General features: G+C 49.5%; 1 protein-coding gene across 1 annotated transcript in view; it reads right to left on the minus strand.

Annotated features, from left to right (window-relative positions):
- The window catches only part of LOC140398163 (intelectin-1a-like), a 40,008-nt gene extending 16,928 nt beyond the window's left edge, over positions 1-23,080 (minus strand). The window contains exons 1-3 of the mRNA XM_072486504.1: positions 22,978-23,080; positions 18,759-18,911; positions 494-741 (exon numbers count right to left, since the gene is read on the minus strand). Of these exons, the coding sequence (XP_072342605.1) occupies positions 494-741; positions 18,759-18,911; positions 22,978-23,044 (468 nt within the window). The 5' untranslated portion in view covers positions 23,045-23,080. The remainder of the gene's footprint in view (positions 1-493; positions 742-18,758; positions 18,912-22,977) is intronic.
- Between the last annotated feature and the right edge of the window lie 3,100 nt (positions 23,081-26,180).

Raw genomic sequence — 26,180 nt, forward strand, 5'->3', positions numbered from 1 at the left:
TTTCCTTATTTCTAACCCCTGGAGGGCATCAATTCCTCGTCTACTTTATTTGATCAAAACACAATTTGTTTTAATTAAGTAATTTTGGAGCCTTTTTCTTCTTCAGAAGACTTCACTTGCAACATCAGGAACTTGCATTTAAATAAGAACCTTCAATAGGCAGTGGATTGTGTCACCCACATTGTCATCTCATGGAGTCAAATAGGAGGGAATTTTCTGCACAATGTCTCTTCCTAAGAGATAGTCAATTAGCGAATCAGCAAGACTACAAGAGGCAAGTGAAATGAGGCAATTGGGCTGCAAAACTGAATGGGGCAGTTCAATAGATGTCCTTCCTCTTTTATTACAAAGCCACCCTCAGCTCCTTCAGTTAGAATTCCCATTCTTTCCACATTTGTCTTCATTGCTTCAGCTTTGTTCAGCTGTCCCATTAACATCAGCCATTATGAACCATCTATTTTTTAAACAAAGAGATTTTACGAACGCTCATTACCTTGAAGTCATCACTTGTTGCTCCTTCTGGTGAACCAAACGTTGCATAGTTGGCCCATGACCTTTCTCCTGCTGGGGTCTTAGCATTATTCCCTTGTTGGCTGGACCAGCGGTCCCCATTGGTGCATTTCCCGTACATGTTGTTCTCGTGGATGCTTGCAACAAGAGTCCATCCACCTCCATTACTGGTCATGTCACAAAAGGCTTGGTAGAATTCACCATTGCTGCTTACCAAGTGTTGAATACCATCTATGGTGAAAAGGATAATATTTAGGCAAATAAGTTGAATCAGAGTGTTGGAGAGCAGACATGGCTCTGTACATTAAATATTTTTTTTAATTAATTTTATGGGATATGGGCATCGCTGGTTAGGCCAGCATTTATTGCCCATCCCTAGTTGCCCTTCAGAAGGTGGTGGTATGTTCTCTTCTTGAACCGCTGCAGTCCTTGAGGTGTAGGTACACCCACTGTGCTGTACGGGAGGGAGTTCCAGGATGTTGCCCCAGTGACACTGAAGGAACGCCAACATATTTCCAAGTCAGGGTGGTGAGTGACTTGGTGGGAAACCTCCAGGTGGTGGAGTTCCCAAGTATCTGCTGCACTTGTCCTTCTCGATGGTAGTGGTCATGGGTTTGGAAGGAGCTGTCTAAGGAACCTTGATGAGTGTGGTAGTACCAGATATTGCGGTACCTAAGAGGCTGATGGCCATTGGTTAAACCCAGGAGTTTATCATTGGCTGTTGTTACGTAGCTCCGCCCTGACAGGCGGAGTATAAGAAACGGTGCCGTCCCAGCAACCTTCACTTTCTGTACCGAAGCTGCTGGGGAACAAGTTCTAGTAGATTAAAGCCTTCAGTTATGAAATCACTTCGCCTTGAGTGTAATTTATCGCGCATCAGTGAGTTACTGCAGTGCATCTTGTAGATGGTACACACGGCTGTCACTGTTCGTCGGTGGTGGAGATTTTGAATGTTTTTGGAAGGGGGAGCAATCAAGCGGGCTGCTTTGTCCTGAATGGTGTCGAGCTCCTCGAGTGTTGTTGGAGCTGCACTCCTCCAGGCAAGTAGAAAGTATTCCATTGCACTCCTGCCTTGTGTCTTGTAAATGGTGAACAGGCTTTGGGGGGTTAGGAGGTGAGTTACTCATTGTGGGATTCCTATCCTTTGACTTATTCTCATAGCCACAGTATTAATATGGCTAGTCCAGTTCACTTTCTGATCAATGGTGACCCCCAGGATGTTGATTGTGGGGGATTCAACAATGGGAATGCCATTGAATGTCAAGGGGTGGTGGTTAGGTCCTCTCTTGTAGGATATGGTCTTTGCCTGGCATTTGTGTGTTGCGAATGGAACTTGCCTCTTGTCAGCCCAAGCCTGGATATTGTCCAGATCTTGTTGCATTTGGACATGAGTTCTTGATTATCTGAGAAGTCGTGAATGCTTCTGAACATTGTGAAGTCATCTGTGAACATCCCCACTCCTGTGCTTATGATGGGAGGAAAGTCATTGATGAAGCAGCTGAAGATGGTTGGGACTACCATTACAACTGGAAGAACCCATTGGAGGAGATTTTACTGGGTGTTTTTGATACTGGTCCTAATTTTAGTTTCATGATTTAACTCATCAAATCATTTCTTTAAAATTCCATAAATACAGAAAGCGTAATGATTTGGAATTCACCAGGAGTTCAATGATACTTCCTCAACGCTTGTGCTTTAGGTGTTCGTAGTCCCAGATGTAATTGAGAACGTAGCCAGCCAGAATCACTGTGGCATCACCGCTCCCACCTCGTTTCACGTTAATATACTTGTTGTGGTACCGGTTATTGCCTCGGCACAAAACCACTGGAATGTCGTTATTGCACCTGTAGATATTGAATCACCTGAAGCAAAATCAGGTGGAGAGCACTGACAGCAGATTTTTTTTTTCCCAATTAAGGGGCAATTTAGCGTGGCCCATCCACCTTGAGTGGCTGCAGCTGCTCTGTGGCTCAGTTTGCTGCTGTTTCCAGAGCTGGTGGTTGCTGAATTGCCTGGATGAAGGAGAGAGGGGGAATGACATTTGTTGGTGCCTGGTTCATCTGAAGCTCACCGGATGTTACAGGGAGCTGCAAAAGAGGGAAAGCAGTCTTCACAGGTGAAGGCTTGGCCTGGCCTGGCTTGGATAGAATTATAGCCTAGGACTGGATTTAGACGCTGCGTGCCTGCCTCCCTGCATTTCCAGAGCCTACAGCAGAAGGAGAGGAAGAGGGGCCGGGACTGTTTGCTGCCTGTTCCATCTACAGGGCCCTTGGAGCTGGGACTGTTTGCAGTTTTCTGTCTGTTTCACCTACAGAGCCCTCGGCCTAAGGCCTCCCAGCAAACAGGAGGTTGCTGCAACACATAGAAGGGAATGAAGAGAAGAAGGTTGGTGCAACTGGACTTTATTTTGTTTCCATCTGCCGATTATGCCGAGACGGGATAATATCCGTGGACTGTTTTGCTGGGCCCATGCTGGGCTGAAGACCCTGTCCCCCACACACCCGCTGCTGGATCGAAGACTTTTTCGGTGACCAGCCCACAAGACTATCCTCGGCACCAGCCTGTCCTTTTGTGCCTTTATTCCTCGTACTTGGGGCACACTGCGGTCCGTCCCACTGTGCCCTATCCTTCTGAGCCTTCCCCCCCCCCCCCTCCTCTTCAGTTACACTCTCCCACCCCTTTCTCCCCTATCGTCCACCACTACGTCGGTGGTGGTGCCCTCTACAGCCACCTATGCGGGAGTGGTAGCCTCTACCCTCCCCACTGTTCCCGTGGCTAGGTCACCGTTTCACTTCATGACCCAAAAACTTGGGGTGAAGTGCTACACCCACCCCGCCATGTCAATCGAGGCCTGCGTCTGTGCGATGGCCATAGTTGCAGCCTTGAAGATGTATGGTAAGGCTGTCTTCTTTTTGAGAGCCGAGCGGGCTGTCCACCTTGCTCTGGAGAAAAGGCTCACGGTGGGTGGGATCTACCAGGCGGTGGACCTGCTGGAGGCCACTGCCGAGAGAGTTATCCTCTCTAATGTCCCGCCTTTTATTCCCACAGAGCTCCTCCTCACCCACCTGCATCAACTGGGGAAAGTAAGGTCTGGGGAGATACTGCTCCCTTTCGGCCTCAAAGACCTCCAGTATATCTTCTCCTTCCTTTGTTTGCCTGACCCGGGAGGAAGTCCTGGAAGGGACTTTTGAGATCCACTTTGGGGACAACACCTACCGCATCTTCTGGTCCGCAGGTGGCGTGTGGTGCCACACCTGCAAGTAGGTAGGGCATGTTAGAAAAAAATTGCCCCACCTCTAAGGCTGCTGCTGATGGTGCCACCACTCCCTCTACTTCCACTGGCGTGGAGGTGAGGGGACAGCCACGTGGCCAGAAGGCTGAGAGAAAGACCAACAGGGCGATTCGCCAGAGGTCAAGTTTGGATCCTTCTGACCCAGTGCCCCTGGCTACTGACTCAGGTGCAGCCGTTACGCCTCATCCCACCACCCAGCAACACCCTCAGCCCGGTGACATTTCGCCATTGGATGCCGGGCCCGGCGACACTTCTGCGCAGGCCCCAGTGGGTGGCGGTAGTGAAGTGCGCGACCTTGAACCAGAGGGTGTTCTGTCCCAGCCACACATTCCGGAGAGAAGCATTGAGGGACAAGGAGGGGCCTCCAGAGATAGAGGTCTCCCCGGTGTGTGACCCTGTCCCCCGCAAACGGCGTCACTCCAGGTTCTTTTCAATAGATATCACGCCCAGTCCCTGAAAGAAAAGAGGTGGAGGGATAGTGAGGAAATCCCAGCAGCTGCTGCTGCCTCCCGAGCACGGTGCTTCGGGGTTTGGACGGGGCCCTGGAGTGCCCGTTCTACCCAGTTCAACTTCGCACCCCGGACTTGTTCAGTTTCTCAGGAGAGGGGGGTCAGCGATAACCCCCTACTTCTTCGGTTCTTAGCGGGTTACAGTTTGCAACACGCTCCGTCCCAACTGCTGTCTTCAGGCACCTCTGCCTCCATCCCAGACCTGTTTCCGGAGTTATTTTCGGAGCCTTCCGGTGACCAGGCGGCGGGGACGGAGCAGCATCTGCATCACCACCTGCCGCTGGCCCAGGACCCCGGGAGGAATCTGAGAAGATCCCACCTGTCGATAATCCTGGTGGCGGGATTAAGGCAGGCCCTGGGTTGGTTGGTGGGCCCGTGTCACCCGCCGCCGTTGATGGAGGATTCTGGCCCGGAGGGCGACTGTCCGAAGGCTGTCAGCCGCCCAGTGTCGGGAGCGAAGGGTGCACATGAGGCTCTCTGCAGTGGGGTGCAGGGCTCACTCGTGCCTGAAACTGTGTCATCCTTCACCCCCTCTGGGAGACTCCGGTAATCTGGCACATCATAATTGAAGGTTCTTTTGTTTTATTGCCTCGGTAGATAGTTCAGGCAGTGTCCTATTGGGCCCACCCCATCACCCCTTCCTTTCCCTTCTGTTGGTACAGAGGCGAATGTATCTGGTCTCTCCAGTGCAAAGTTTAGTGCTTGTATCATTTGGTTTTTGTACAACTGTTTTAATAATCAGAGTATCCTCCCTCCCCGTACATTGGTACTGAGGGGACGGTACCCTATTTCTCCAACACAAAATTAGTGTTTGTACCGTTTGGCCTTGTATATATTTTTTACTGTTTTAAGAAAAATATATGGCCAATCCATCTACCCTGCACATCTTTGGGTTGTGGGGGTGAGACCCACGCAGACACTGGGAGAATGTGCAAACTCCATATGGACAGTGACCCGAGGCCAGGATCAAACCCGGATCCTCGGTGCAGTGAGGCAGCAGTGCTAGCCACTGTGCCACCATGCCACCGCCCCCCCCCCCCCCCGCCCCCTACAGATTGTTAAGAGCACAGCTGATGTTAAAGGCAAGGCTTTTCCAAATTTCAGGACTGAAACTTGAAATATCTGGGGCTGGATTCTCCATTTCACATTGTCAGAAATGCGAATGGTAATCAGATAGCGAATCGTACTTGATAGAAAAATCGAGGTCTGCGCCCAACGCCAATTCCAGCACTACAGAATCATAGAATTTACAGTGCCGAAGTAGGCCATTTGGCCCATCGAGTCTTCATCAGCTCTTGGAAAGAGCACCCTACTTAAGCCCACACCTCCACCCTATTCCCGTTACCCAGTAACCTCAGCTAACGTTTTTGGGACACTAAGGGCAATTTAGCATGGCCAATCCACCTAACCTGCACATCTTTGGACTGTGGGAGGAAGCCGGTGCACCGGGAGTAAACCCACGCACACACGGGGAGAACATGCAGACTCCGCACAGACAGTGACCCAAGCCGGGAATTGAACCTGGGACCCTGGAGCTGCAAAGCAACTGTGCTAACCACTGTGTTACTGTGCTGCCCAGTACTGTGCTCAGGTCCCTCCCTGGCGGCGAAATAAAAGTCTACGCCCGACTCCAATTCCAGCACTATGCTCGGTCCTTCCCTGCGGGGAAATCGAGGTCTGCGCCCCGTGCTGCCGGGCCCATGCAAAACTGTTACTTGCATGGATTTGAATATCGTTAGCGGGTGGCACACAGTATGCCTCATACTTCCATGGTGCTCCGCCTCTCTCAGGCAGAGGTCACGCAGATGTGAATTGGTGCAAGTATTTACAAATGGGGCCTGGGTTCCATTGCTGCTGAGGGGGAGTGAGAGGTAAGGAAATTTTTCAAAACTCTCCAGAATGGTCGGGCCTGCTGAGAGGTGGCTGTCTGGGCCGGGGGGAGTAGTGGGGAACAACTTGGTGACAGGTCCGTGACCTTGGGGTGTCCCCCTCGATCGGGGTGGCCCGGCTCAGACTGCCATTGCAGTAGATTGTGTTTTAAACTCCCCCCTTTTGTAGGCCACTGGCTGTTCACTCTGCTGACAGCTCACGATGTCCTGTAAATGTTCAGAGAGTCTCTGGTGATGTGCGAATCCACCAAGGCCGCCCCTCAGGAAACCCTCAGACCCCAGCAGTATAATCAATGGGGTGGGCGTGGTCAAGCTCAATCAGTGGCACAGCAGGTGTTGGCAGCCCCACTGCAGGGGATCAGCAGGGCTCACCCCAAACAAAGGACACGTGCACAGTGACCTTTGGCACCCTCCCTGGCACACTGCCCCTCTCAGGCCAGAGGCCTCACCAGTGACACTATCGGCTAGTCCACCCCTGAGGATCACCTGCTGTCTCCAAGCCCTGCCTGTCCACCGTGCCCCAGCTCCCATTCATCCTGCCTCCAGTCAGGTTGTCACAACATGTGTACCACACCTGAGACCCACATCACCCTGCAGCTAAGCTCCCAGCAGACACACGTTTCCCTCACTCACCCCCATCTGTAGCACCTTCCACCACACAAACATCTTAAGCATGGAGACAATTGGTGGCACAAGTTCACCTTTGAAACCGCACAACCAGGTGCAACCCCACTGGTGGGATAGCACATGGTCCACCCAATGAGGAAACCCACAGTAAACCCACTAGGGAGACAGGACAGGGGCCACAGAGCCTCTCGCTGACATGGGTTTCCGATGCCTTGACCACTCTGATAAGGCTCTCCAATATAGGCCCAGGAGGATCCCGAGCATCATGCTGGCCTGCAGCATCTTCCATTACATCGCAGAGGGCTGACATGCTGGAGGAGTCAGAACGCCAGGACGCAACCTGACAAAAAGGGGAAGGGTGTCCATTAATAACCGGGCGTGGAGACCAGGCTGGCAGGGCAGGCCGCCTAACGTGTGCTCTCCAGGACCCCCGCACATGGGACAACTCATCAAATCCCGATTTGTCAACGAAGAGGCCTGATCACCGGCAGCTCCTCTGCCCTATCCCACCTCTCCATTCCCCCCCACCTCTCCATCCTCCCCACCCTTCCAAATGGTATCCCTTTCCCACAATTTGCTCACCCCAACCCTGTCCCTCCTGCCTTCACTTCACCTTCCCTGTCCTTTCTCCCTTCACTTCACCTTCCCTACCCCACAGCCCTTCACTCCATCCACTATCTCACCTCCCCCTCCCCACTCTGAGGGCCTGACCAGGATTACCACAGGTTGACAGTATTAGCGGGTCTTGTCCATGGGACGAAGGATGATGGCCACTCACTGTGAGATGAGCTCTGGCGCTCCTTATTGTTTGACAAAGTCTGACTCCTGCCTTGAGGATCACATTCCACTGTTTGTCCGGGGAATCCCTGCAGGTGGACTGGCCCATCCGTCTCACGGGCCCATATAGCCTTTGCGGGGGGTGGGGGGGGGGGGGGTTCTGGAGATAGTGAACGGTGAGGGCTCACTCACTGGGTGAGTTGTCATACAAGGCAGCCTCACACGTCTGGCCCTGTTCCCTGCCACCTCGTGCTGAGGGTGATCCCAGGTGGGATCATAGAGTCATAGAATTTACAGTGCAGAAGGAGGCCATTCGGCCCATATAGTCTGCACAGGCCCTTGGAAAGAACCCCTTACTTAAGCCCACATCTCCACCCTATCCCAGGAACCCCACCTGATTGTTTTGGACACAAAAGGCAATTCAGCGTGACCAAACCACCTAGCCTGCACATGTTTGGAGTGTTGGAGGAAACGCACGCAGACACGGTGTGAACGTGCGGACTCTGCACAGACAGTGACCCAAGTTGGGAATCGAGCCAGGGTCCCTGGAGCTGTGAAGCAATAGTGCTAACCAACCACTATTACCGTGTTGTGACACCGCCGGATGTCAAGTGTCATGTGGCCATGCCCCACGGCATCTTCCAGCATCCAGTTCCCCATCTGCAAGTCCAGCACTCCCCACCGTGGCAAAATTTGCCCCAACACCCCCCCCCCCCCTCCCCCGCCACCCTCCCTCAACGTCACACCCTTTACACCCAGTCCCAGCCCATCCCTAATGCTCTTCAGACAGAGGATAGAGGCATGTCGGAATGTTGGTGGAAAAAGTGTTTACTGGTGGCTATGTAAATTGTTTTGCCCTGACCCCTAGCTGACCTTTGTGCTATACCCACACCAACATAAGTGGTGTCCAACTTTCTAATTTTCCATGCTCTGACACTCCTTCTGGGTGCTACCCCAGACACCACGTCAGACATGGAGGCAGCTTGCTGTGTCTCTCGCCCTCTGACCTGAAATATCTTCTGCATCCGTCCTCCAGAGGGCCTGGAAATGGATCAGCCCTCTGACCATCAGGGGTCACAGGTGACAATGTGCCACCCTGTTCTGCCCACTGTCCATCAGATGCGCCAGTGTCAGGTGGGGCGGATTTGGAAGCTCATGAGGTGTTCCAGCACCTCCCCTGCAGGGTGGGCCCTCAAACCTCTTCCTTCCTGCTTGACGGCCCCTGGGCTACTCCATGGGATGGAGATGAGGCTGGAGTGTGCTGTGGAGGCCCACTCCCCTCTGAACCAGGGCCTCGATGCCCTTGACCATGGAGCACTGGGACACGTCCCTCAGCGAGTGAGACATTTCCTTCCCTGCCTCGTTTATACCCCTCTGAGACTGTGCCATGTCCCTCTGTGACTGGCCAAGGTCAGTCAGCGCCCGGCCAATACTCTTGATGCCCTCAGCCATGGCCATTTGTGACTGGGTCAAGATCTGGAGCGCCACAGTTATGTCCATGTGGGCCCGGCCGATGTCTGCCTCTGACTGGGCTCCCCCTGTCCTGCCTGTCAGCCACCGACTGCACTGTGTCCCCCAAGACCTGGACAACCTGAGTCCTCCAACTGCACCTACTGGTGCTGGAATGTCGCTCTGACACCCCCTCCTGTAGATCCTGGCTCTGCGCCTGCATGTCCACCAGTGATGGGATCATGCGTTTCAGATACACCTGTCAGGACTACAACTGTTTTCTGGAATTGGGCAGCCCTCCGACTGCCCGCTCCCGCGGGAGTCCCGACCTCCACCTGATGTGCTGCAGCATTGAGGTGATAGCTTCTGCAATGGTGGAGGGTGCAGGTGACAGCAGTGACAAGAAGTTGGTGTCTTCCCCAGACTGGTACTCCGGGGTGAACTGTGGTGTGGCTGGGGGCAGTGACCCCGGATGACGCAGCCTCGTCTGATGGTGGTCCTTCAAGACAAGAGACATGGTCAGATTTTGGGAAGGAGTGGTCTGTGAGGGAGGGGTGACTCACTTGCTATAGGGACATCATTTTGAATTGGGAGCACACTTGGTTGATGTATGCTGACCTCTGCTTCCGAGCCTATCCTCTTGTCTACCTCCATCACCCTCTGCTCCATGTGGGTCTGTACGCGCAGGTCTGGGATGTCCCCGTTGGTTTTCTGGTGTTTCTTTCAATTATGGGTTGCAGTGTCCTAGTGGACACATAAAGGACATGGTGAGACGCTGGGAAGGGGGTTCTGCTGGTGTGCAAGGTACCTGGCCAAAGGTGTTGGGGTTTGGGGGAGGGTGGCATGTAAGGGAGATGCAGGCAGTGGGTTTTGGTTGGCCTTTGGGGAGTGGATGATGATGTGAGGAGTGAGGGATGTGAGTGATACAAGGAGCACAGAGATGGTGACTCACCCGAGATGCCCGAAGAAGGTGGTCATTTTTTTGCAGCACCTGCTCCCAGACCTGGTGAAGCTGGCAGCCCTCCCACCTCTGCCAGCTCCTCTCAAGCTCTGTTGTCAGTGGTGGGCTTGAATATCCTGCCCACCCTGGAGGAGAGGGTGTTCCTCCTCTCCACCGTATCCAGCATTCGATCAAGCTCTGACTGTGAATCTCAGCACTGGTCTTCTAGGAACCATCTTCTTGGCTGGAATGAGAGTGTGTGGGGAGGAGAGTGCTTATAAACAGCTCCAGCTTTTCAGCATCTCCAATACCGGCTCCAGTGAATCAGACCCCAGCAGGAATGCTCTGGAGTCACGTCGACAGTGTGCTGCCTATTTGCACTCGCTCACAAACAGCGCCCCCAATGGGAAAGCGAAACGCACACAATCCAGTCCCGGCGGCAACACTTAAGGCGCCAACTACTGGCCATGCTATGTCCAAAAAGCAGCGTGCTGCAGCACAACATGGCTGGTAACTGCCGAGAGACCCCACTCCCAGAATTGACCTGGCTTACCACGCCTCGTGAGATCTTGACACATCGCAATGTAAAGCCCACCCATTGTGGGATCACTTTTTGAAAAATCTGCATATTACAGCGAAACAGCCAGTCTCACTCTAATATACAGTTCCCTGGGAAAACCAAGGCATTGAGACCTATGTCCTTCACCTTGGAAACCTCAGGCAAGCACCGTTCAGTACTGATCATCTACAAACCAGATGAACGGCACTCATGGGGGTCTCCGAGTGGATGGGAGGCCTCCAGGTGCTTGCACCCTGGGAAGGATGGTTCCCTAGCACTGCTGGTGCCAGCTTGGCACCCTGGCATTGCCAGATGGGTGCCAGCTTAACACTGCCAAGGTGCCCAGGTGGCACTGGCAGGGGCACTGCCAGAATGCTAGGCTGGCATTGCCAACGTGCAAGCTGGCATTTTCTGTGCAGCGATGATCAGGTCCGGGGGTGCCCTGTGCACTTGGGGTGAGGATGAGGACCCCATTTAAGGTGCGTTGGGGCTTGAGAGATCGGGACGCTATTTAAAAATGACATCCCAATCTCTCCCTGCATTGAAGAGTTCTGGCAAGCGGGGTTCTCGGTGCAGGAAACAGGACTAATAGTGCACACTGTGGGATGTATTTCCCATTTGGCTTGATCGCGCCCTTAGTCTCCGAAATGGAGAATTCCAGTCCTGCTCGCAACTGTAATTTTGCAATTTGGTAAAATGTGAGTAAATATGTGAAAACCAGAGACGGGTGCCTTTCTGATAAATAAAACAAATGTTTATTAAACAATGATATACACAACACGAAGGTCAACCAATAAGACACTTAACAACTTAATGTGGCCGTAATTCTCTGGGATCCTCTTTTCCTGCTGGCAGTGCACCCCTGCCCGTAGTTTTCCCAGCAGCATGGGATGCCTTCAATGAGAAATCCCATTGATAAGTGACGGGAAGAGAGAACTCTTCCACCACTGAACGGCACGCCGCTGAGAAACACACGGTTGGGGCACCGGAGAATCCAGCCCTGTCTCCTTAAATTTACTGAATTCCAAAACCCTTTATTTCCCTATCTTCACAGCGGCAGAAGAGTATTCTGGGAGAAGTAAACTCCGTCACCTCAACTGTACTGTGGATAGCTGAAGAACCCATCCAGTGACAAACAGGAGGAAGATCATCGGCCAGTAGAGATGGCAGAAGAGGATTCTGGGAGAAGTCAACTCCGTCATCTCGACTGTACTGTGGGTAGTTGAAGAACCGCTCCAGTGACAAACAGGAGGAAGATCAATGTCCAGTAAAGGCGGCAGAAGAAGATTCTGGGAGAAGTCAACTCAATCGCATCGACCAATAGGTAAGTGATTGGCTGGTGACTGATAAGTAGTTTTTCTTTTCTTTTTTTCACTTTTGCTCTTGGCATTGTAGTTGTTTTAAGTTAACTTCAGGGTTAAGTTATAGCAAGAGATCCCAGACCAGTGAGTGTCATGTTCCTTTTGTGCGATGTGGGAATTCGGGGATCCTTCCAGTGTCCCTGGCTCCTTCACGTGCAAGAAGTATGTCCAACTGCAGCTCCTGTTAGATAGCTTGACAGCTCTGGAGCTGCAGATGGATTCATTTTGGAGCATCCACGATGCTGAGGAAGTTGTGGCTAGCACGTTCAGTGAGTTGGTTACACGCAGTTAAACATTACTGAGGTAAATAGGAAATGGATGACCACCAGACAGAGAAAGAGTAGGAAGGCAGTGCAGGGATCCCCTGCGGTCATCTCCCTCCAAAACAGATATACCATTTTGGACATTGTTGGGGGGGGGTTGGCTCAGAAGGGGACGGTGGCAGCAGCCAGATTCATGGAACCATGGCTGGCTCTGCTGCCCAGGAGGGCAAGAAAAAGAGTGGCAGAGCTATAGTGATCGGGCTTTCAATGGTAAGGGGAATAGACAAGAGTTTTTGTGGAAGCAATCGAGACGTCAGGATGGAATGTTGCCTCCCTGGTGCAAGTGTCAAGGATATCTCTGAGCGGCTGCAGGACATTCTGGAGGGGGAGGATGACAGCCAGTTGTCATGGTGTATATAGGCACCAGTGATATAGGCAAAAAACATGATGAGGTCCTGCAAACTCAATTTAGGGAGTGAGGAGTTAAACTAAAAAGTAGGATCTCAAAGGTAGTAATCCCAGGATTGCTGTCAGTGCCACGTGCTGGTCAGAGTATTAATGTCAGGATAGATATGATGAGTACATGGCTTGAGAGATGGTGCAAGAGGGAGGGATTCAAATTCCTAGGATATTGGAACTGGTTCTGGGGAGAGGTGGGACCAGTACAAACCGGATGGTCTACACCTGGGCAGGACTGGAACCAATGTCCTCGGGGAAGTGTTTGCTAGTGGTGTTGGGGAAGGTTTAAACTAATGATGGGAACTGATGCAGGAAGTTAGAGGGAATTAAAGTGGGGACAGAAACAAAAGGCAGGAAGGGAAAAATGAAAGGCAGAGAAACCAATGTCAAAAATCATAAAGGGCCATAGTACAGAGACTGTGGAGAACACAGTGAATGGGTCCAGTAAAAGGGCCTGTTCTGTGCTGTACTGTTCTGTGTTCTGTGTAAGGCTAAGAGAAATAAAACACATGGAGAGTGTACAAAACATGACCAGACAGATGATCTGACAAAACAGGGTATGAAACAAGGGAAGTCTAGATTAAACTGCATTTATTTCAATGGAAGTGGCCTGGCGGGCAAGACAGATGAATTCAGGGCATGGACGGGTACATGGAACTGGGATATTATAGCTATTACTGAAACATGGCTAAGGGAGGGGCTGGGCTGGCAGCTCAATGTTCCAGGGTACATATGCTATAGGAAAGATAGAACAGGAGGTAAGAGAGGAGGGGGGAGTTGCATTTTTGATTAGGGAGAATATCATGGCAGTACGGAGAGGGGATATATCCGAGGGTTCGCCCATTGAGTCTATATGGGTAGAACTGAAAAATAAGAAGGGAGAGATTACATTGATAGGATTGTCTACAGGCCCCCAAATAGTCAGTGGGAAATTGAGGAGCAAATTCGGAAGGGGAATACAGAAGCTGCGGGAAAAATAGGGTGGACTTTAACTTGGGACTTTAACTGGGACAGCCATAGCATTAGGGGCTTGGATGGAGAGAAATTTGTTAACTGTATTAAGGAGGAGTTTCTCATTCAGTATGTGGATGGCCCGACTAGAGAGGGGCCAGACTTGACCTCCTCTTGGGAAATAAGGAAGGGCCGGTGACAGAAGTGATGGTGAGGGATCACTTTGGGACCAGTGACCATAATTCCATTAGTATTAAGATAGCTATGGAGAATGATAGGTCTGGCCCAAAAGTTAAAATTCTAAATTGGGCAAGACCAATTTTGCTGGTATTGGGGGGGGGGGGGGGGGGGGGGGGGGGGGGGGGTCTGTTGGCAGGTAAAGGGACAGCTGGTAAGTGGGAAGCTTTCAAAAGTAAGTATGTTAACCAAAATTCGTGGTAAGCACATTTCTTTTAGAGTGAAGGGCAAGACTGGTAGATGTAGGGAACCCTGGATGACTCAGGATATTGAGGCCCTGATCAGAAAGAAGAACGAGGCATATGACTTCCATAGGAGCTGGGATCAAGTAGGTCCCTTGAAGAGTATAGGGTTGTTGGAGTAGAGTTAAGAGAAAAATCAGGAGGGCAAAAAGGGGACATGAGGTTGCTTTGGCAGATAAGGCAAAGGAGAATCGAAAGAGCGTCTACAAATACATAAATGAAAAAGAGTAACGAAGGAGAGAGTAGGGCCTCTTAAGGATCTACAAAGTCATGAATGTGCGGATCCACAAGAGATGAGTGAGATCCTAAATGAATATTTCTCAGCGGTATTTACTGTTGAGAAAGGCATGGATGTTAGGGAGCTTGGGGAAATAAATAGTGATGTCTTGAGGAGTGTACATATTACAGAGAAGGAGGTGCTGGAAGTCTTAAAGGACATCAAGGTAGATAAATCCCCGGGACCTGATGAAATGTATCACAGGACGTTGTGGGAGACTAGGGAGGAAATTACGGGTCCACCAGCAGAGATATTTGAATCGTCGACAGCCACAGGTGACATGCCTGAAGATTGGAGGGTAGCAAATGTTGTGCTTTTGTTTAAGAAGGGCCACGGAAAAGCCTGGGATCTACAGACCAGTGAGCCTAACGTCTGTGGTGGGTAAGTTATTCAAACGTATTCTGTGAGACAGGATCTGCAGGCATTTAGAGAGGCAAGGACAGATTAGGGACAGTCAGAATGCCTTTGTGAGTGGAAAATCATGTCTCACAAATTTGATTTGAGTTTTTTGAAGAGGTAACCAAAAAGGTAGATGAGGGCAGTGCAGTCGACGTTGTCTACGTGGACTTTAGTAAGGCCTTTGACAAGGTACCGCATGCTCGGTTGTTGCAGATGGTTAAATCTCGCGGGATCCAGCGTGAGGCAGCCAATTGGATACAAAATTGGCTTGATGACAGAAGTCAAAGGGTGGTTGTGGAGGGTTGCTTTTCAAACTAAAAGGCCTGTGACCAGCAGTGTGTCTCGGGGATCAGTGCTGGGTCCAGTTATTTGCTGTATATATTAATGATTTGGATCAGAATTTAGGAGGCATGGTTAGTCAGTTTGCAGATGACACCAAGATTGGTGGCATTGTGGACAGTGAACAATTGAGGGACATAGATAAGGTAGATAGTCAACGTCTTTTCCCAAAGGTAGGGGAGTCTAAAACTAGAGGGCATAGGTTTAAGTTGAGAGAAAAGAGACACAAAAGGGTCCAGAGGGGCAATTCTTTCACACACAAGATGGTGAGTGGCTGGAACGAGCTGCCAGAGGCAGTAGTAGAGGAGGGTACAATTATGTCTTTTAAAAAGCATTCAGACAGTTATATGGGAAAGATGAGTGTAGAGAGATATGGGCCAAATTCGGGTAATTGGGACTATCTTTAAAAACTGGGCCGCATGTACCCAGCAGAACACATATTTAAAATTACTGAATTTCCTGTACAAAGCCTTTTGCCACCCTTCCCATTTGCAAGCACATGGGTCCCATCAGGGGTCAGGTGGAGCCCAGTCCATTGGTACAATACAGTCTTGACCCAGAAATGGTACCCAATGAAAAGGAATCCCCCTTTCCCACAACCAGCCCTTCATCCTCATGTTAATTCCCCTGATGTGTCTGCTCCTTTGCCAAATTGCACGTGGCTCTGGCAAATCCAGAGATTATTTCAAAGCTCTGCTTTTTAATTCCTCAGCAGGACCTCCTCCCTTTTCCCTCTCGGTGACATTTATTTCAACATGGACCACAACGACTGGATTTTCTCCTTCCCTTTCCATGTTCATCTCAGCCATGACATATCCCTTACCCTGGCAACAGGTAGGCAACACATCATTTGAAATTATTGTTCTTGGTGCTGCGGAAGTGACTATGAAGTCTTCTATTACTACCACATTTCCATTCTGCTCTTGCACATCTTGGGCAGCTTTCTGAGCCATGGTGCCTTGGTGTATTGTGGCTGTCGGTGCTGCAGGTTTTCACCGTATGCACATAGGTAGTGAGCACTTTGTACGTTTGAGAGTAAGAGTGTTTGTGAGACTTTCTTCTCATCCTCTCCTGAACCGAGCTCCCTATAAATCACACCCTCCATTTCCTGAACATGTATTTTCCATTGGGATGTGGCTATAGTCTGGATAAAACTGTAAAGAAATATTTTCCCCTCCTTCATGTGTCAAGAGTTTCCCCAACTATTTACACCTACCCTGGTTTGAACGACTGCCCTGGTTTCGAGAAAAGAAACATTTAAAACTTACTGACCAATCACCTACCTGTTTCTCTAATTAATCTCTCGGGACTTGGTCTTCAGCTTCCTCTCTCGGACCCTTCTTGTTCTGGAAAAGACGAGAAGGGCCCCTCCTCCCTCACTGTGCAAAATTCCCTCTTCACCAAATTCCCAGAGTTTAGTGTTTACTCCGTCTCGCAGAACTACAGTGAACTGGACTCAATGCTACATTAACCTTGTGTACCTATCCTTGCTTCAGTTTTCCAAACTTAATTCTATGTTTTTTTAAAATCATCCAGGAGATGTTTTTGATTCGATCGAAGCACTTGAAGACATTTTAACTGATACTTCAGCGAACTATTGAGTAAATTTTGTGTTGACCGAGGTATTGTCCCAATGTTTACAGAGAGATGGGGAGGGAGGGTATGAGTGAGGGCCTAACTGGCCAAACAGCCAAGCAACACATGGATGTGGAGACCTTCCAACCTTCATATCATAACCTTAGCACCAGTTTTCAGTCTCAATTCCTGCCCAGGAACCTGGACAGTGCAGGGGGAAACGGGCTGAGTTTTCTACAGACTGGGTTCTGGAAACCAGGAGACCAGAGAGATCATGAATGAAGTGTGGTGGAAAGTATTCGATCAGGAGGACGGAGGGACAGAGATCCTTGATTGAAAGGGGTGGGGGGGCGGGCGGGCAGGCAGGCAGGCGGACGGACGGACGGAGAGAGAGAGAGAGAGAGAGAGAGAGAGAGATGATGGGAGCCATGTCAAAGTTTGGTGGGGCATTATCGAAAGGGGGCAAAGATCAGGAGTGGGGGAGAGTAGCACTTAATCACGTATGTGGTTGGGGGAGGCTGAGATTGGGAGAGGGTAGAAAGAGAAACCGCTTCATGGTTGAAAGTGATTAGAGGTCATAATTGGGATGGAGGACTTAATTGTGACCACAAGGGCAAATGGAGCCTGTGATTGGGAGGAGTGACAGCTTTGTGAATTGGAGATGGGAGAGACCTGCAACTTGGAGTACGGAGAGGGGCACCAGTTGAGGCAGGAAGGGGTGGAATGATTGGCAAGGCTGAGAGGCCCATGGTCAAGGTGGGGAGAAAGCCACAGTTGGAAGAGGGAAAGCTGCAATTAGAAGGGGGGGGGTGCTTGTGATCAGGAGGGGGAAAGTCCTGTGGTCAGGAGGGTGGAAGTACCCCAATCACAGTGGAAGCTTCTGATTGGGAGAGAGGGAGACACCTGGGGCGGGATTCTCCCAGCCCCGCGCCGGGCCGGAGAATCCCCGCAACCACGCCGCCCCGACGCTGGCGCGGAGAATCGCCGCCATTGGCACCGGCCCGTTTGGCGCGGCACCGGTCGCGGGCCGCTCTATGCGGCTGGGCTGCCGATTCTCTGGCCCGGATGGGCCGAGCGGCCGCTCTAAAAAGGCAGAGTCCGACCGGCGCCGTCATCACCTGGTCGCAGCCTGCGGGAACTCTGCGCGCAGAGTCGGGGGGCAGCCTGGGGGGGGGGGGGCTCCGACCCTGGGGGGAGGGCCTCCGATGGGGCCTGGCTCGCGATCGGGGCCCACTGATCGGTGGGCTGGCCTCTCGCTCCCCGGGCCTATTTTCTTGCGCGTCGGCCCCTGAACTCCCGCGCCATGTTGCGTCGGGGCCTGCACGTTGAGGGAGGCTACTGCGCATGTGCGGGTTGGCGCCAGCGCCGCTGCGCATGTTCTCATTGACGCCAGTGCCACTGCGCATGCGCGGATCCCGCAGCGCACAGTTCGCGCGTGGGATGGGAGGCTGGAGCAGCGTGAACCGCTCCAGCGCCATGCTGGCCCCATGTAGGGGCCAGAATCGGAACTCCCAGAGGCCCATTCATGCCGTCGTGAAACGCGATGGCGTTTCCGACGGCATGGACACTCTGCCGCTGAATGGGAGAATCCTACCGCTGTTATCTGACGTAGGGAGGCATTGGCAAATGTCCAGATGAAAGGCTGTGATTGGAAGGCGGGGAGGGGACGAAGGGGAGGGGGTGCAAGACTTAACGGAGTGGAGAAGGCCAGAATCGCTTAGTGCAGAGACATCAGTGATTGGGAGAGGGCTGGTTAAAGGTTTATTTTTGCAGACAGGGAGGGGCACACTTGTTCCTCCTGGTCCTGGTTCCTGCTTTCCTTTCACTATTAAATTTCCTGAAACCGGGAGTGAATAAACTTTAAATTGGCTTCGTAATTACCTGGCAGGAGCTTGATTTAAACTAGTTAATTAAGTGTCCTGCTTCTCCACAATGACATGTGTCACTGAGGGAGTGTGTGCAGCATTTTGAGATTGTGTTCAAGGTATTTCGCTCTTTAAACTCTGCCCTGACCACCTTCTCCTATCATGGGATGTGAGGCGGTGTTTGTATCAAGACCATTAACATTATGAAACAATTTCATTTGTTCTTGAAAACATTTACCTTGGGTAATGTGATATTTCTCTTTAAGTTCCTTGCAGCTTCTTGTTAAATTGCGGTGCTGATTGGGTTTATCTCCACAGCCACAGTCTTTTGCCTCCAAGTTGCCAAGTACATTGAGAATTGCAATGTCATGGTTTCCAGTGTCAGCTTCACCTTAAACCAAAAAAGGATATCTTTTGTATCATTTGATACTGTGAGATAGAGAACGAAAGAGCCAGGAACGTTGCAACGTGGTGGTGGCAGTGAGGGGGATGTTGGAGAGAGCGACACACAATCTAAGAACGGGACAGAGGAGCAGAGAGAGGGACACTGACACAGAGATTGGATTCAGGGGCAAGGAGAAAGAGACAATGTCAGAGACCATGAGAGAGAGACAGAAGACATGGAGGTGAATCGGAAACAGAGGAAAAGATAGATGCTGACAGAGACACAGAAATTGAAAGAAAGATCTCCGGGACATATATTAAGGATATATTTTGTATCATTTGATATAGAACATAGAACATAGAAAATACAGCACAGAACAGGCCCTTCGGCCCACGATGTTGTGCCGAACCTTTGTCCTAGATTAATCATAGATTATCATTGAATCTACAGTGCAGAAGGAGGCCATTCGGCCCTTTGAGTCTGCACTGTCTCTTGGAAAGAGCACCCTACCCAAACTCAACACCTCCACCCAACACCAAGGGCAATTTGGACATTAAGGGCAATTTATCATTGGCCAATTCACCTAACCCGCACATCTTTGGACTGTGGGAGGAAACCGGAGCACCCGGAGGAAACCCACGCAGACACGGGGAGGACGTGCAGACTCCGCACAGACAACGACCCAAGCCGAAATCGAACCTGGGACCATGGATCTGTGAAGCAATTGTGCTATCCACAATGCTACCGTGCTGCCCTTAAGAACAAATTAATCTACACTATATCATTTTCCCGTAATCCATGTACCTATCCAACAGCTGCTTGAAGGTCACTAATGTTTCCGACTCAACTACTTCCACAGGCAGTGCATTCCATGCCCCCACTACTCTCTGGGTAAAGAACCTACCTCTGATATCCCTCCTATATCTTCCACCTTTCACCTTAAATTTATGTCCCCTTGTAATGGTGTGTTCCACCTGGGGAAAAAGTCTCTGACTGTCTACTCTATCTATTCCCCTGATCATCTTATAAACCTCTATCAAGTCGCCCCTCATCCTTCTCCGCTCTAATGAGAAAAGGCCTAGCACCCTCAACCTTTCCTCGTAAGACCTACTCTCCATTCCAGGCAACATCCTGGTAAATCTTCTTTGCACCTTTTCCAGAGCTTCCACATCCTTCCTAAAATGAGGCGACCAGAACTGTACACAGTACTCCAAATGTGGCCTTACCAAAGTTTTGTACAGCTGCATCATCACCTCACGGCTCTTAAATTCAATCCCTCTGTTAATGAACGCGAGCACACCATAGGCATTCTTCACAGCTCTATCCACTTGAGTGGCAACTTTCAAAGATGTATGAACATAGACCCCAAGGTCTCTCTGCTCCTCCACAATGCCAAGAACTCTACCGTTGACCCTGTATTCCGCATTCATATTTGTCCTTCCAAAATGGACAACCTCACACTTTTCAGGGTTAAACTCCATCTGCCACTTCTCAGCCCAGCTCTGCATCCTATCTATGTCTCTTTGCAGTCGACAACAGCCCTCCTTACTATCCACAACTCCACCAATCTTCGTATCGTCTGCAAATTTACTGACCCACCCTTCAACTCCCTCATCCAAGTCATTAATGAAAATCACAAACAGCAGAGGACCCAGAACTGATCCCTGCGGTACACCACTGGTAACTGGGATCCAGGCTGAATATTTGCCATCCACCACCACTCTCTGACTTCTATCGGTTAGCCAGTTCGTTATCCAACTGGCCAAATTTCCCACTATCCCATGCCTCCTTACTTTGTGCAGAAGCCTACCATGGGGAACTTTATCAAATGCCTTACTAAAATCCATGTACACTACATCCACTGCTTTACCTTCATCCACATGCTTGGTCACCTCCTCAAAGAATTCAATAAGATTTGTAAGGCAAGACCTACCCCTCACAAATCCGTGCTGACTATCCCTAATCAAGCAGTGTCTTTCCAGATGCTCAGAAATCCTATCCTTCAGTACCCTTTCCATTACTTTGCCTACCACCGAAGTAAGACTAACTGGCCTGTAATTCCCAGGGTTATCCCTAGTTCCTTTTTTGAACAGGGGCACGACATTCGCCACTCTCCAATCCCCTGGTACCACCCCTGTTGACAGTGAGGACGAAAAGATAATTGCCAACGGCTCTGCAATTTCATCTCTTGCTTCCCATAGAATCCTTGGATATATCCCGTCAGGCCCGGGGGACTTGTCTATCCTCAAGTTTTTCAAAATGCCCAACACATCTTCCTTCCTAACAAGTATTTCCTCGAGCTTAACAATCTGTTTCACACTGTCCTCTCCAACAATATCGCCCCTCTCATTTGTAAATACAGAAGAAAAGTACTCATTCAAGACCTCGCCTATCTCTTCAGACTCAATACACAATCTCCCGCTACTGTCCTTGATCGGACCTACCCTCGCTCTAGTCATTCTCATATTTCTCACATATGTGTAAAAGGCCTTGGGGTTTTCCTTGATCCTACCCGCCAAAGATTGTTCATGCCCTCTCTTAGCTCTCCTAATCCCTTTCTTCAGTTCCCTCCTGGCTATCTTGTATCCCTCCAATGCCCTGTCTGCACCTTGTTTCCTCAGCCTTACATAAGTCACCTTTTATGGTGAGATAGAGAACGAAAGAGACAGGAACGTTGCAATGTGGTGGTGGCGGGGGGTGGGGGGAGCGATGTTTGAGAGAGTGACACACAAACTGAGAAAGGGACAGAGGAGCAGAGAGAGGGACACTGACACAGGGATACTGAATACTGTGAGCAATTTTGGGCCCCACACCTCAGGAAGGACATACTGGCACTGGAGCGGGTCCAGCGGAGATTCACACGGATGATCCCAGGAATGGTAGGCCTAACATACGGTGAACGTCTGAGGATCCTGGGATTATATTCATTGGAGTTTAGGAGGTTGAGGGGAGATCTAATAGAAACTTACAAGATAATGAATGGCTTAGATAGGGTGGATGTAGGGAAGTTGTTTCCATTAACAGGGGAGACTAGGACCCGGGGGCACAGCCTTAGAATAAAAGGGAGTCACTTTAGAACAGAGATGAGGAGAAATTTCTTCAGCCAGAGAGTGGTGGGTCTGTGGAATTCATTGCCACAGAGGGCGGTGGAGGCCGGGACGTTGAGTGTCTTTAAGACAGAAGTTGATAAATTCTTGATTTCTCGAGGAATTAAGGGCTATGGAGAGAGAGCGGGTAAATGGAGTTGAAATCAGCCATGATTGAATGGTGGAGTGGACTCGATGGGCCGAATGGCCCTACTTCCACTCCTATGTCTTATGGTCTTATGGATTGGATTCAGGGGGAAGGAGAAAGAGACAATGCTGGGACCATGAGATATAGAGAGAGAAGACATGGAGGTGAATCGGGAAACAGGGGTAAAGATAGATGACGAGAGAGACACAGATATTGACAGAAAGAGATCTCCGGGACACGGAGAGGGGAAAGGAAAAGGATAAAGAGAGAGACAACGTGACAGATGTACAGAGCGACAGAAAATAAATAGATGCATTGAGGGTGAAGGAGACAACAGAGCCAAAGACCGAGTTAGAATTTGAGAAAGAATGGGTGAGAAAATGGAGAAACATCCAGATTGAAAGAACCACAGGTGCCGACATGCAGAAGGAGTGGAACAAGAAAAAGAGAAGACAGAACCACACAGGCAGAAGGACAAAACAAAGGGAGAATGAGGTGTACGTTGTGATGCAGTTCAGAGACACTACTTGTCTTCTGGACATTGCTGAATTGATTGTCCTTCTGGTGTGAATACCACACAGGCTCTCTCTAGCGATCCAACACTCTCCTCACCCAATGACATTTAAATGAACATCTGACAAGAATTTCTGGAGGAACATGAACTCTGGAGTGCATGTCCCTCCCACGCTCTGGGGCATAAGGACACCCGGGCTGAGAAAGAATCAAATGGTAGAGACGTCGATCCAACTTGAATTGTACGGTCTATCCTCTACCTTAGGAAACCAATTTAAATTCAGAAAGCAAACAAAGGGTTAAATGTGATAACATCGTAACTCACCTCCATTTTTAGCAGGGGATTGTTCAATATTGGTAATGACAAAGAGGAGAAGGAAGACGGTCTTCATGTCTTCACAACAGCTTTTCTGTCGCTAGCTATAACTCTGGAAAAGTTAAATCAACAAGGGCCTGATTATAAAAGTATGTTTAACTGCTGACATTTTGATATTGTATTAACTCATTAATTCTACATATTGACGTGATCACGGAGAATTATAGAGTTTTATAGCATTGAAAGAAGCCCTTCAGCCCACCTTCTCTGTGCCAGCTATCAGAGAATCCCTGCTGTGCAGAAGGAGGCCATTTGGTCCATCGACTCTGCAGCAACCATTGGAATGACCGCACCTATCTAGACCGCACCAACCCGTTACCTCACCTAACCTTTGGACACTAAGGGGTTATTTAGCATGGCCAATCCACCGAACCTGCACATCTCTGGACTGTGGGAGGAAACCAGAGCACACGGAGGAAACCCACTCAGACATGGGGAGAACGTGCAAACTCCACACAGTCTCCCAAGGTCGGAATTGAATTTGGGTCCCTGTTGCTGTGAAGTAGCATTGATAACCACTGTGCCACCGTGCCGCGCTGCAACAACTTGCCAACTTTCCTTCAACAACACTTTACAACCTGTAATCTCCACCATCTTGAAGGACAAACGAAGCAGATGCATTGGCTCATCATCACCTGCAGGTTTTTTTCCAAGTCACACACCATCTTAACTTGGAACTATATTGCTGTTCCACCACTGTGGCTGGGTCAAAAACCTGGACTTCCATTCTAACAGCACTTGTGTATTGACTGGTTCAAGAAAGCTGCTCACCTCCATCTTCTTAGGGGCAATCTGGCATGCCCACATCCCATAAATAAATGATAAATTGTCAAAGAAATAATTTACTGTCAAGTAAGGTCCAGAAAGAAATATAGAGGAAAGGAAATATCAGGTTCAGAGTGAGAGGTATGAAAATAAAAGGAAAATAATATATTTTTTAATATAGGTATCCAAACGACATCTCCACACCATGAAAGAATAAAACTCCAGACTTGTGCCAGAGAGGTTGACTGACCGTAACTAACTTACCTCATTTTCAAAACGATACTTTGACTTAAAATGTCTTAACTGCCAGTGTCAACTTTATTTTGTACTCGCGTTTAATTATCGAAAATTAACATCACTCAATATAATTAAAGATGGGGTCAGACAGCAAGGCCAAGAAGTTAATTAGAGCACAACTCCAGCAGCAACCTTTTGACTTCTGTATTTAACTTTGAGGCACGTTCCTGTGGAATTTATGCTCAAAAGAGCAGCAAGGACTATCAGCTGCAAATTGACAATAAAACTTGGGCCGTTATAATTTATAAAACAACACCTTTCAAAGTTCCAATATTTGGGACATATTTTCAATTACTTATACATGAACATCGATATTTAACACTCCCGCTCCCTGAATTCAAACTCTGTGGAAACAAAAAGAAATGCATTTTTCCAGATGCCCGATTTTGGAAATGCCTACCTGTCTCGACAACTTGGTGACAAATGCAACTACACAACTGACATGGGGACTATTATACTGTACAATCAAGTGACCCACCTCAATCTAACAATAGGAAAGATGGATTTTTGAAATCTGAAACCAGTTAATTGTAATGTAGGTATCCCAAAATAATCAACAGGATATCTAATACAAAGAGATCAGTTTCTGATCTCTGTAACAAGCGTTACATTGCTTCACCTGATTTACATACCGTGGTTAGCACTGTTACCTCACAGAGCCAGGGGCCCGGGTTCAATTCCGGCATTGGGTGACAGTTTGTGTGGAGTTTGCACATTAGTCTACAATATGTTGGGTGCGGTTGCAGGGATCTGGTGGTGGCATGTTTGGTGATATGCATCACTGTATATACACAAGGGGATAATGTAAATACACTATAACTAAGTAAACACTAGAGGGAGCACCAGAGATGTCATGACATGCAGACATACAGCCAATGGGTCATTACAACAGGACACAACCAATGTGTAATCAGGACACCCAGAGGTGGCATTACCACAGGGGGCACTTCACAACCCATTTACAAGGACAGGGCACACATGCTCTGCCTCTTTCCACAGAGAGTTAGACAGGGTTGATCAGCAGCATCACACCCCAGCTCATGGCTGGTACAGTTAGACTGAGTTACTACAGTTAGATTAGCAGAGAGTCGAACACATTTAAGAACTGTGTTAATAGTTCAATAAACACTTTGAACTCATTTCATAGTCTGGAGCTTCCTTTGTCAAAGCATACATCAAGGAAGCAGCTTATGCTACACGAAGCAGCATAACACAACATGATACCAGGAGCGCCTGTTCAATCTATTTTGTTCAACTCAGCAAGATCCGTGACAACCAGCAACCAAACCCAGGCATGATGATCGAGATTCCGGTCCCTAATCCACTCCGGTACCACGACAATCTCTGTGCCAACTGGCATGCATTCAAGCAACGATTTGAGCCTTTGTATGGAAGCATCCGACCTAACTGGCGTGGCCGATGCTGAGAAGATTGCTCTTCTACTCACCATTCTGGGTGAACATGCAACAGAGATCTTCCACTCTTTTAAATACTCCAAAGGGCAGGACAGAACGCAATTCCAGACAGTCCTGGACAAATGTGAAAGCTACTGCGAGGTAAACACAAAAGAAGTCGGTAAATCTGGCGCCAATACTCACCACGAGGCAGAGGTAGGGTTGCAACAGAAGCAAACGGAAATTTTGATTGGCAGCCATCTTGCGCGTATCCAGCCGGCCCAGTCTGCACATGTGCAGTTCCCTGGACGACGCGAACCATCAAAACAGTGTTTTGCGCTTGCGCGAGAAACTGCGTAGTTGCGAAAAGAGCGCACAGTAAAGGAAAAGCGATTTGCGCATGCGCAATCCATTCCTACGCTTTACGTCACGAGCGTAATGACGTCAGAGACCCCGGACCATGCCCACTTAAAGGGGAAATGTCCGAAAATTAAAAAGAAGAGTTTTAAAGCCACTAAACACCATTCTTTCACCTCGAAGGACAGAACAATGCCTGAACTTCCACTAGTAGTTGAAATCAACCTCCGCAGAACCCTGCAACAAGCAGTTATCACCACCCAAAGAGATGATTTGGTCCTTGAAGACTACTACTCAGACGATGATTTCTTCCTTGGACACAGAGTGGAATGACAATAT

The sequence above is a fragment of the Scyliorhinus torazame genome, chromosome 2, assembly GCF_047496885.1.
Source record: "Scyliorhinus torazame isolate Kashiwa2021f chromosome 2, sScyTor2.1, whole genome shotgun sequence".
Classification (NCBI taxonomy): domain Eukaryota; kingdom Metazoa; phylum Chordata; class Chondrichthyes; order Carcharhiniformes; family Scyliorhinidae; genus Scyliorhinus; species Scyliorhinus torazame.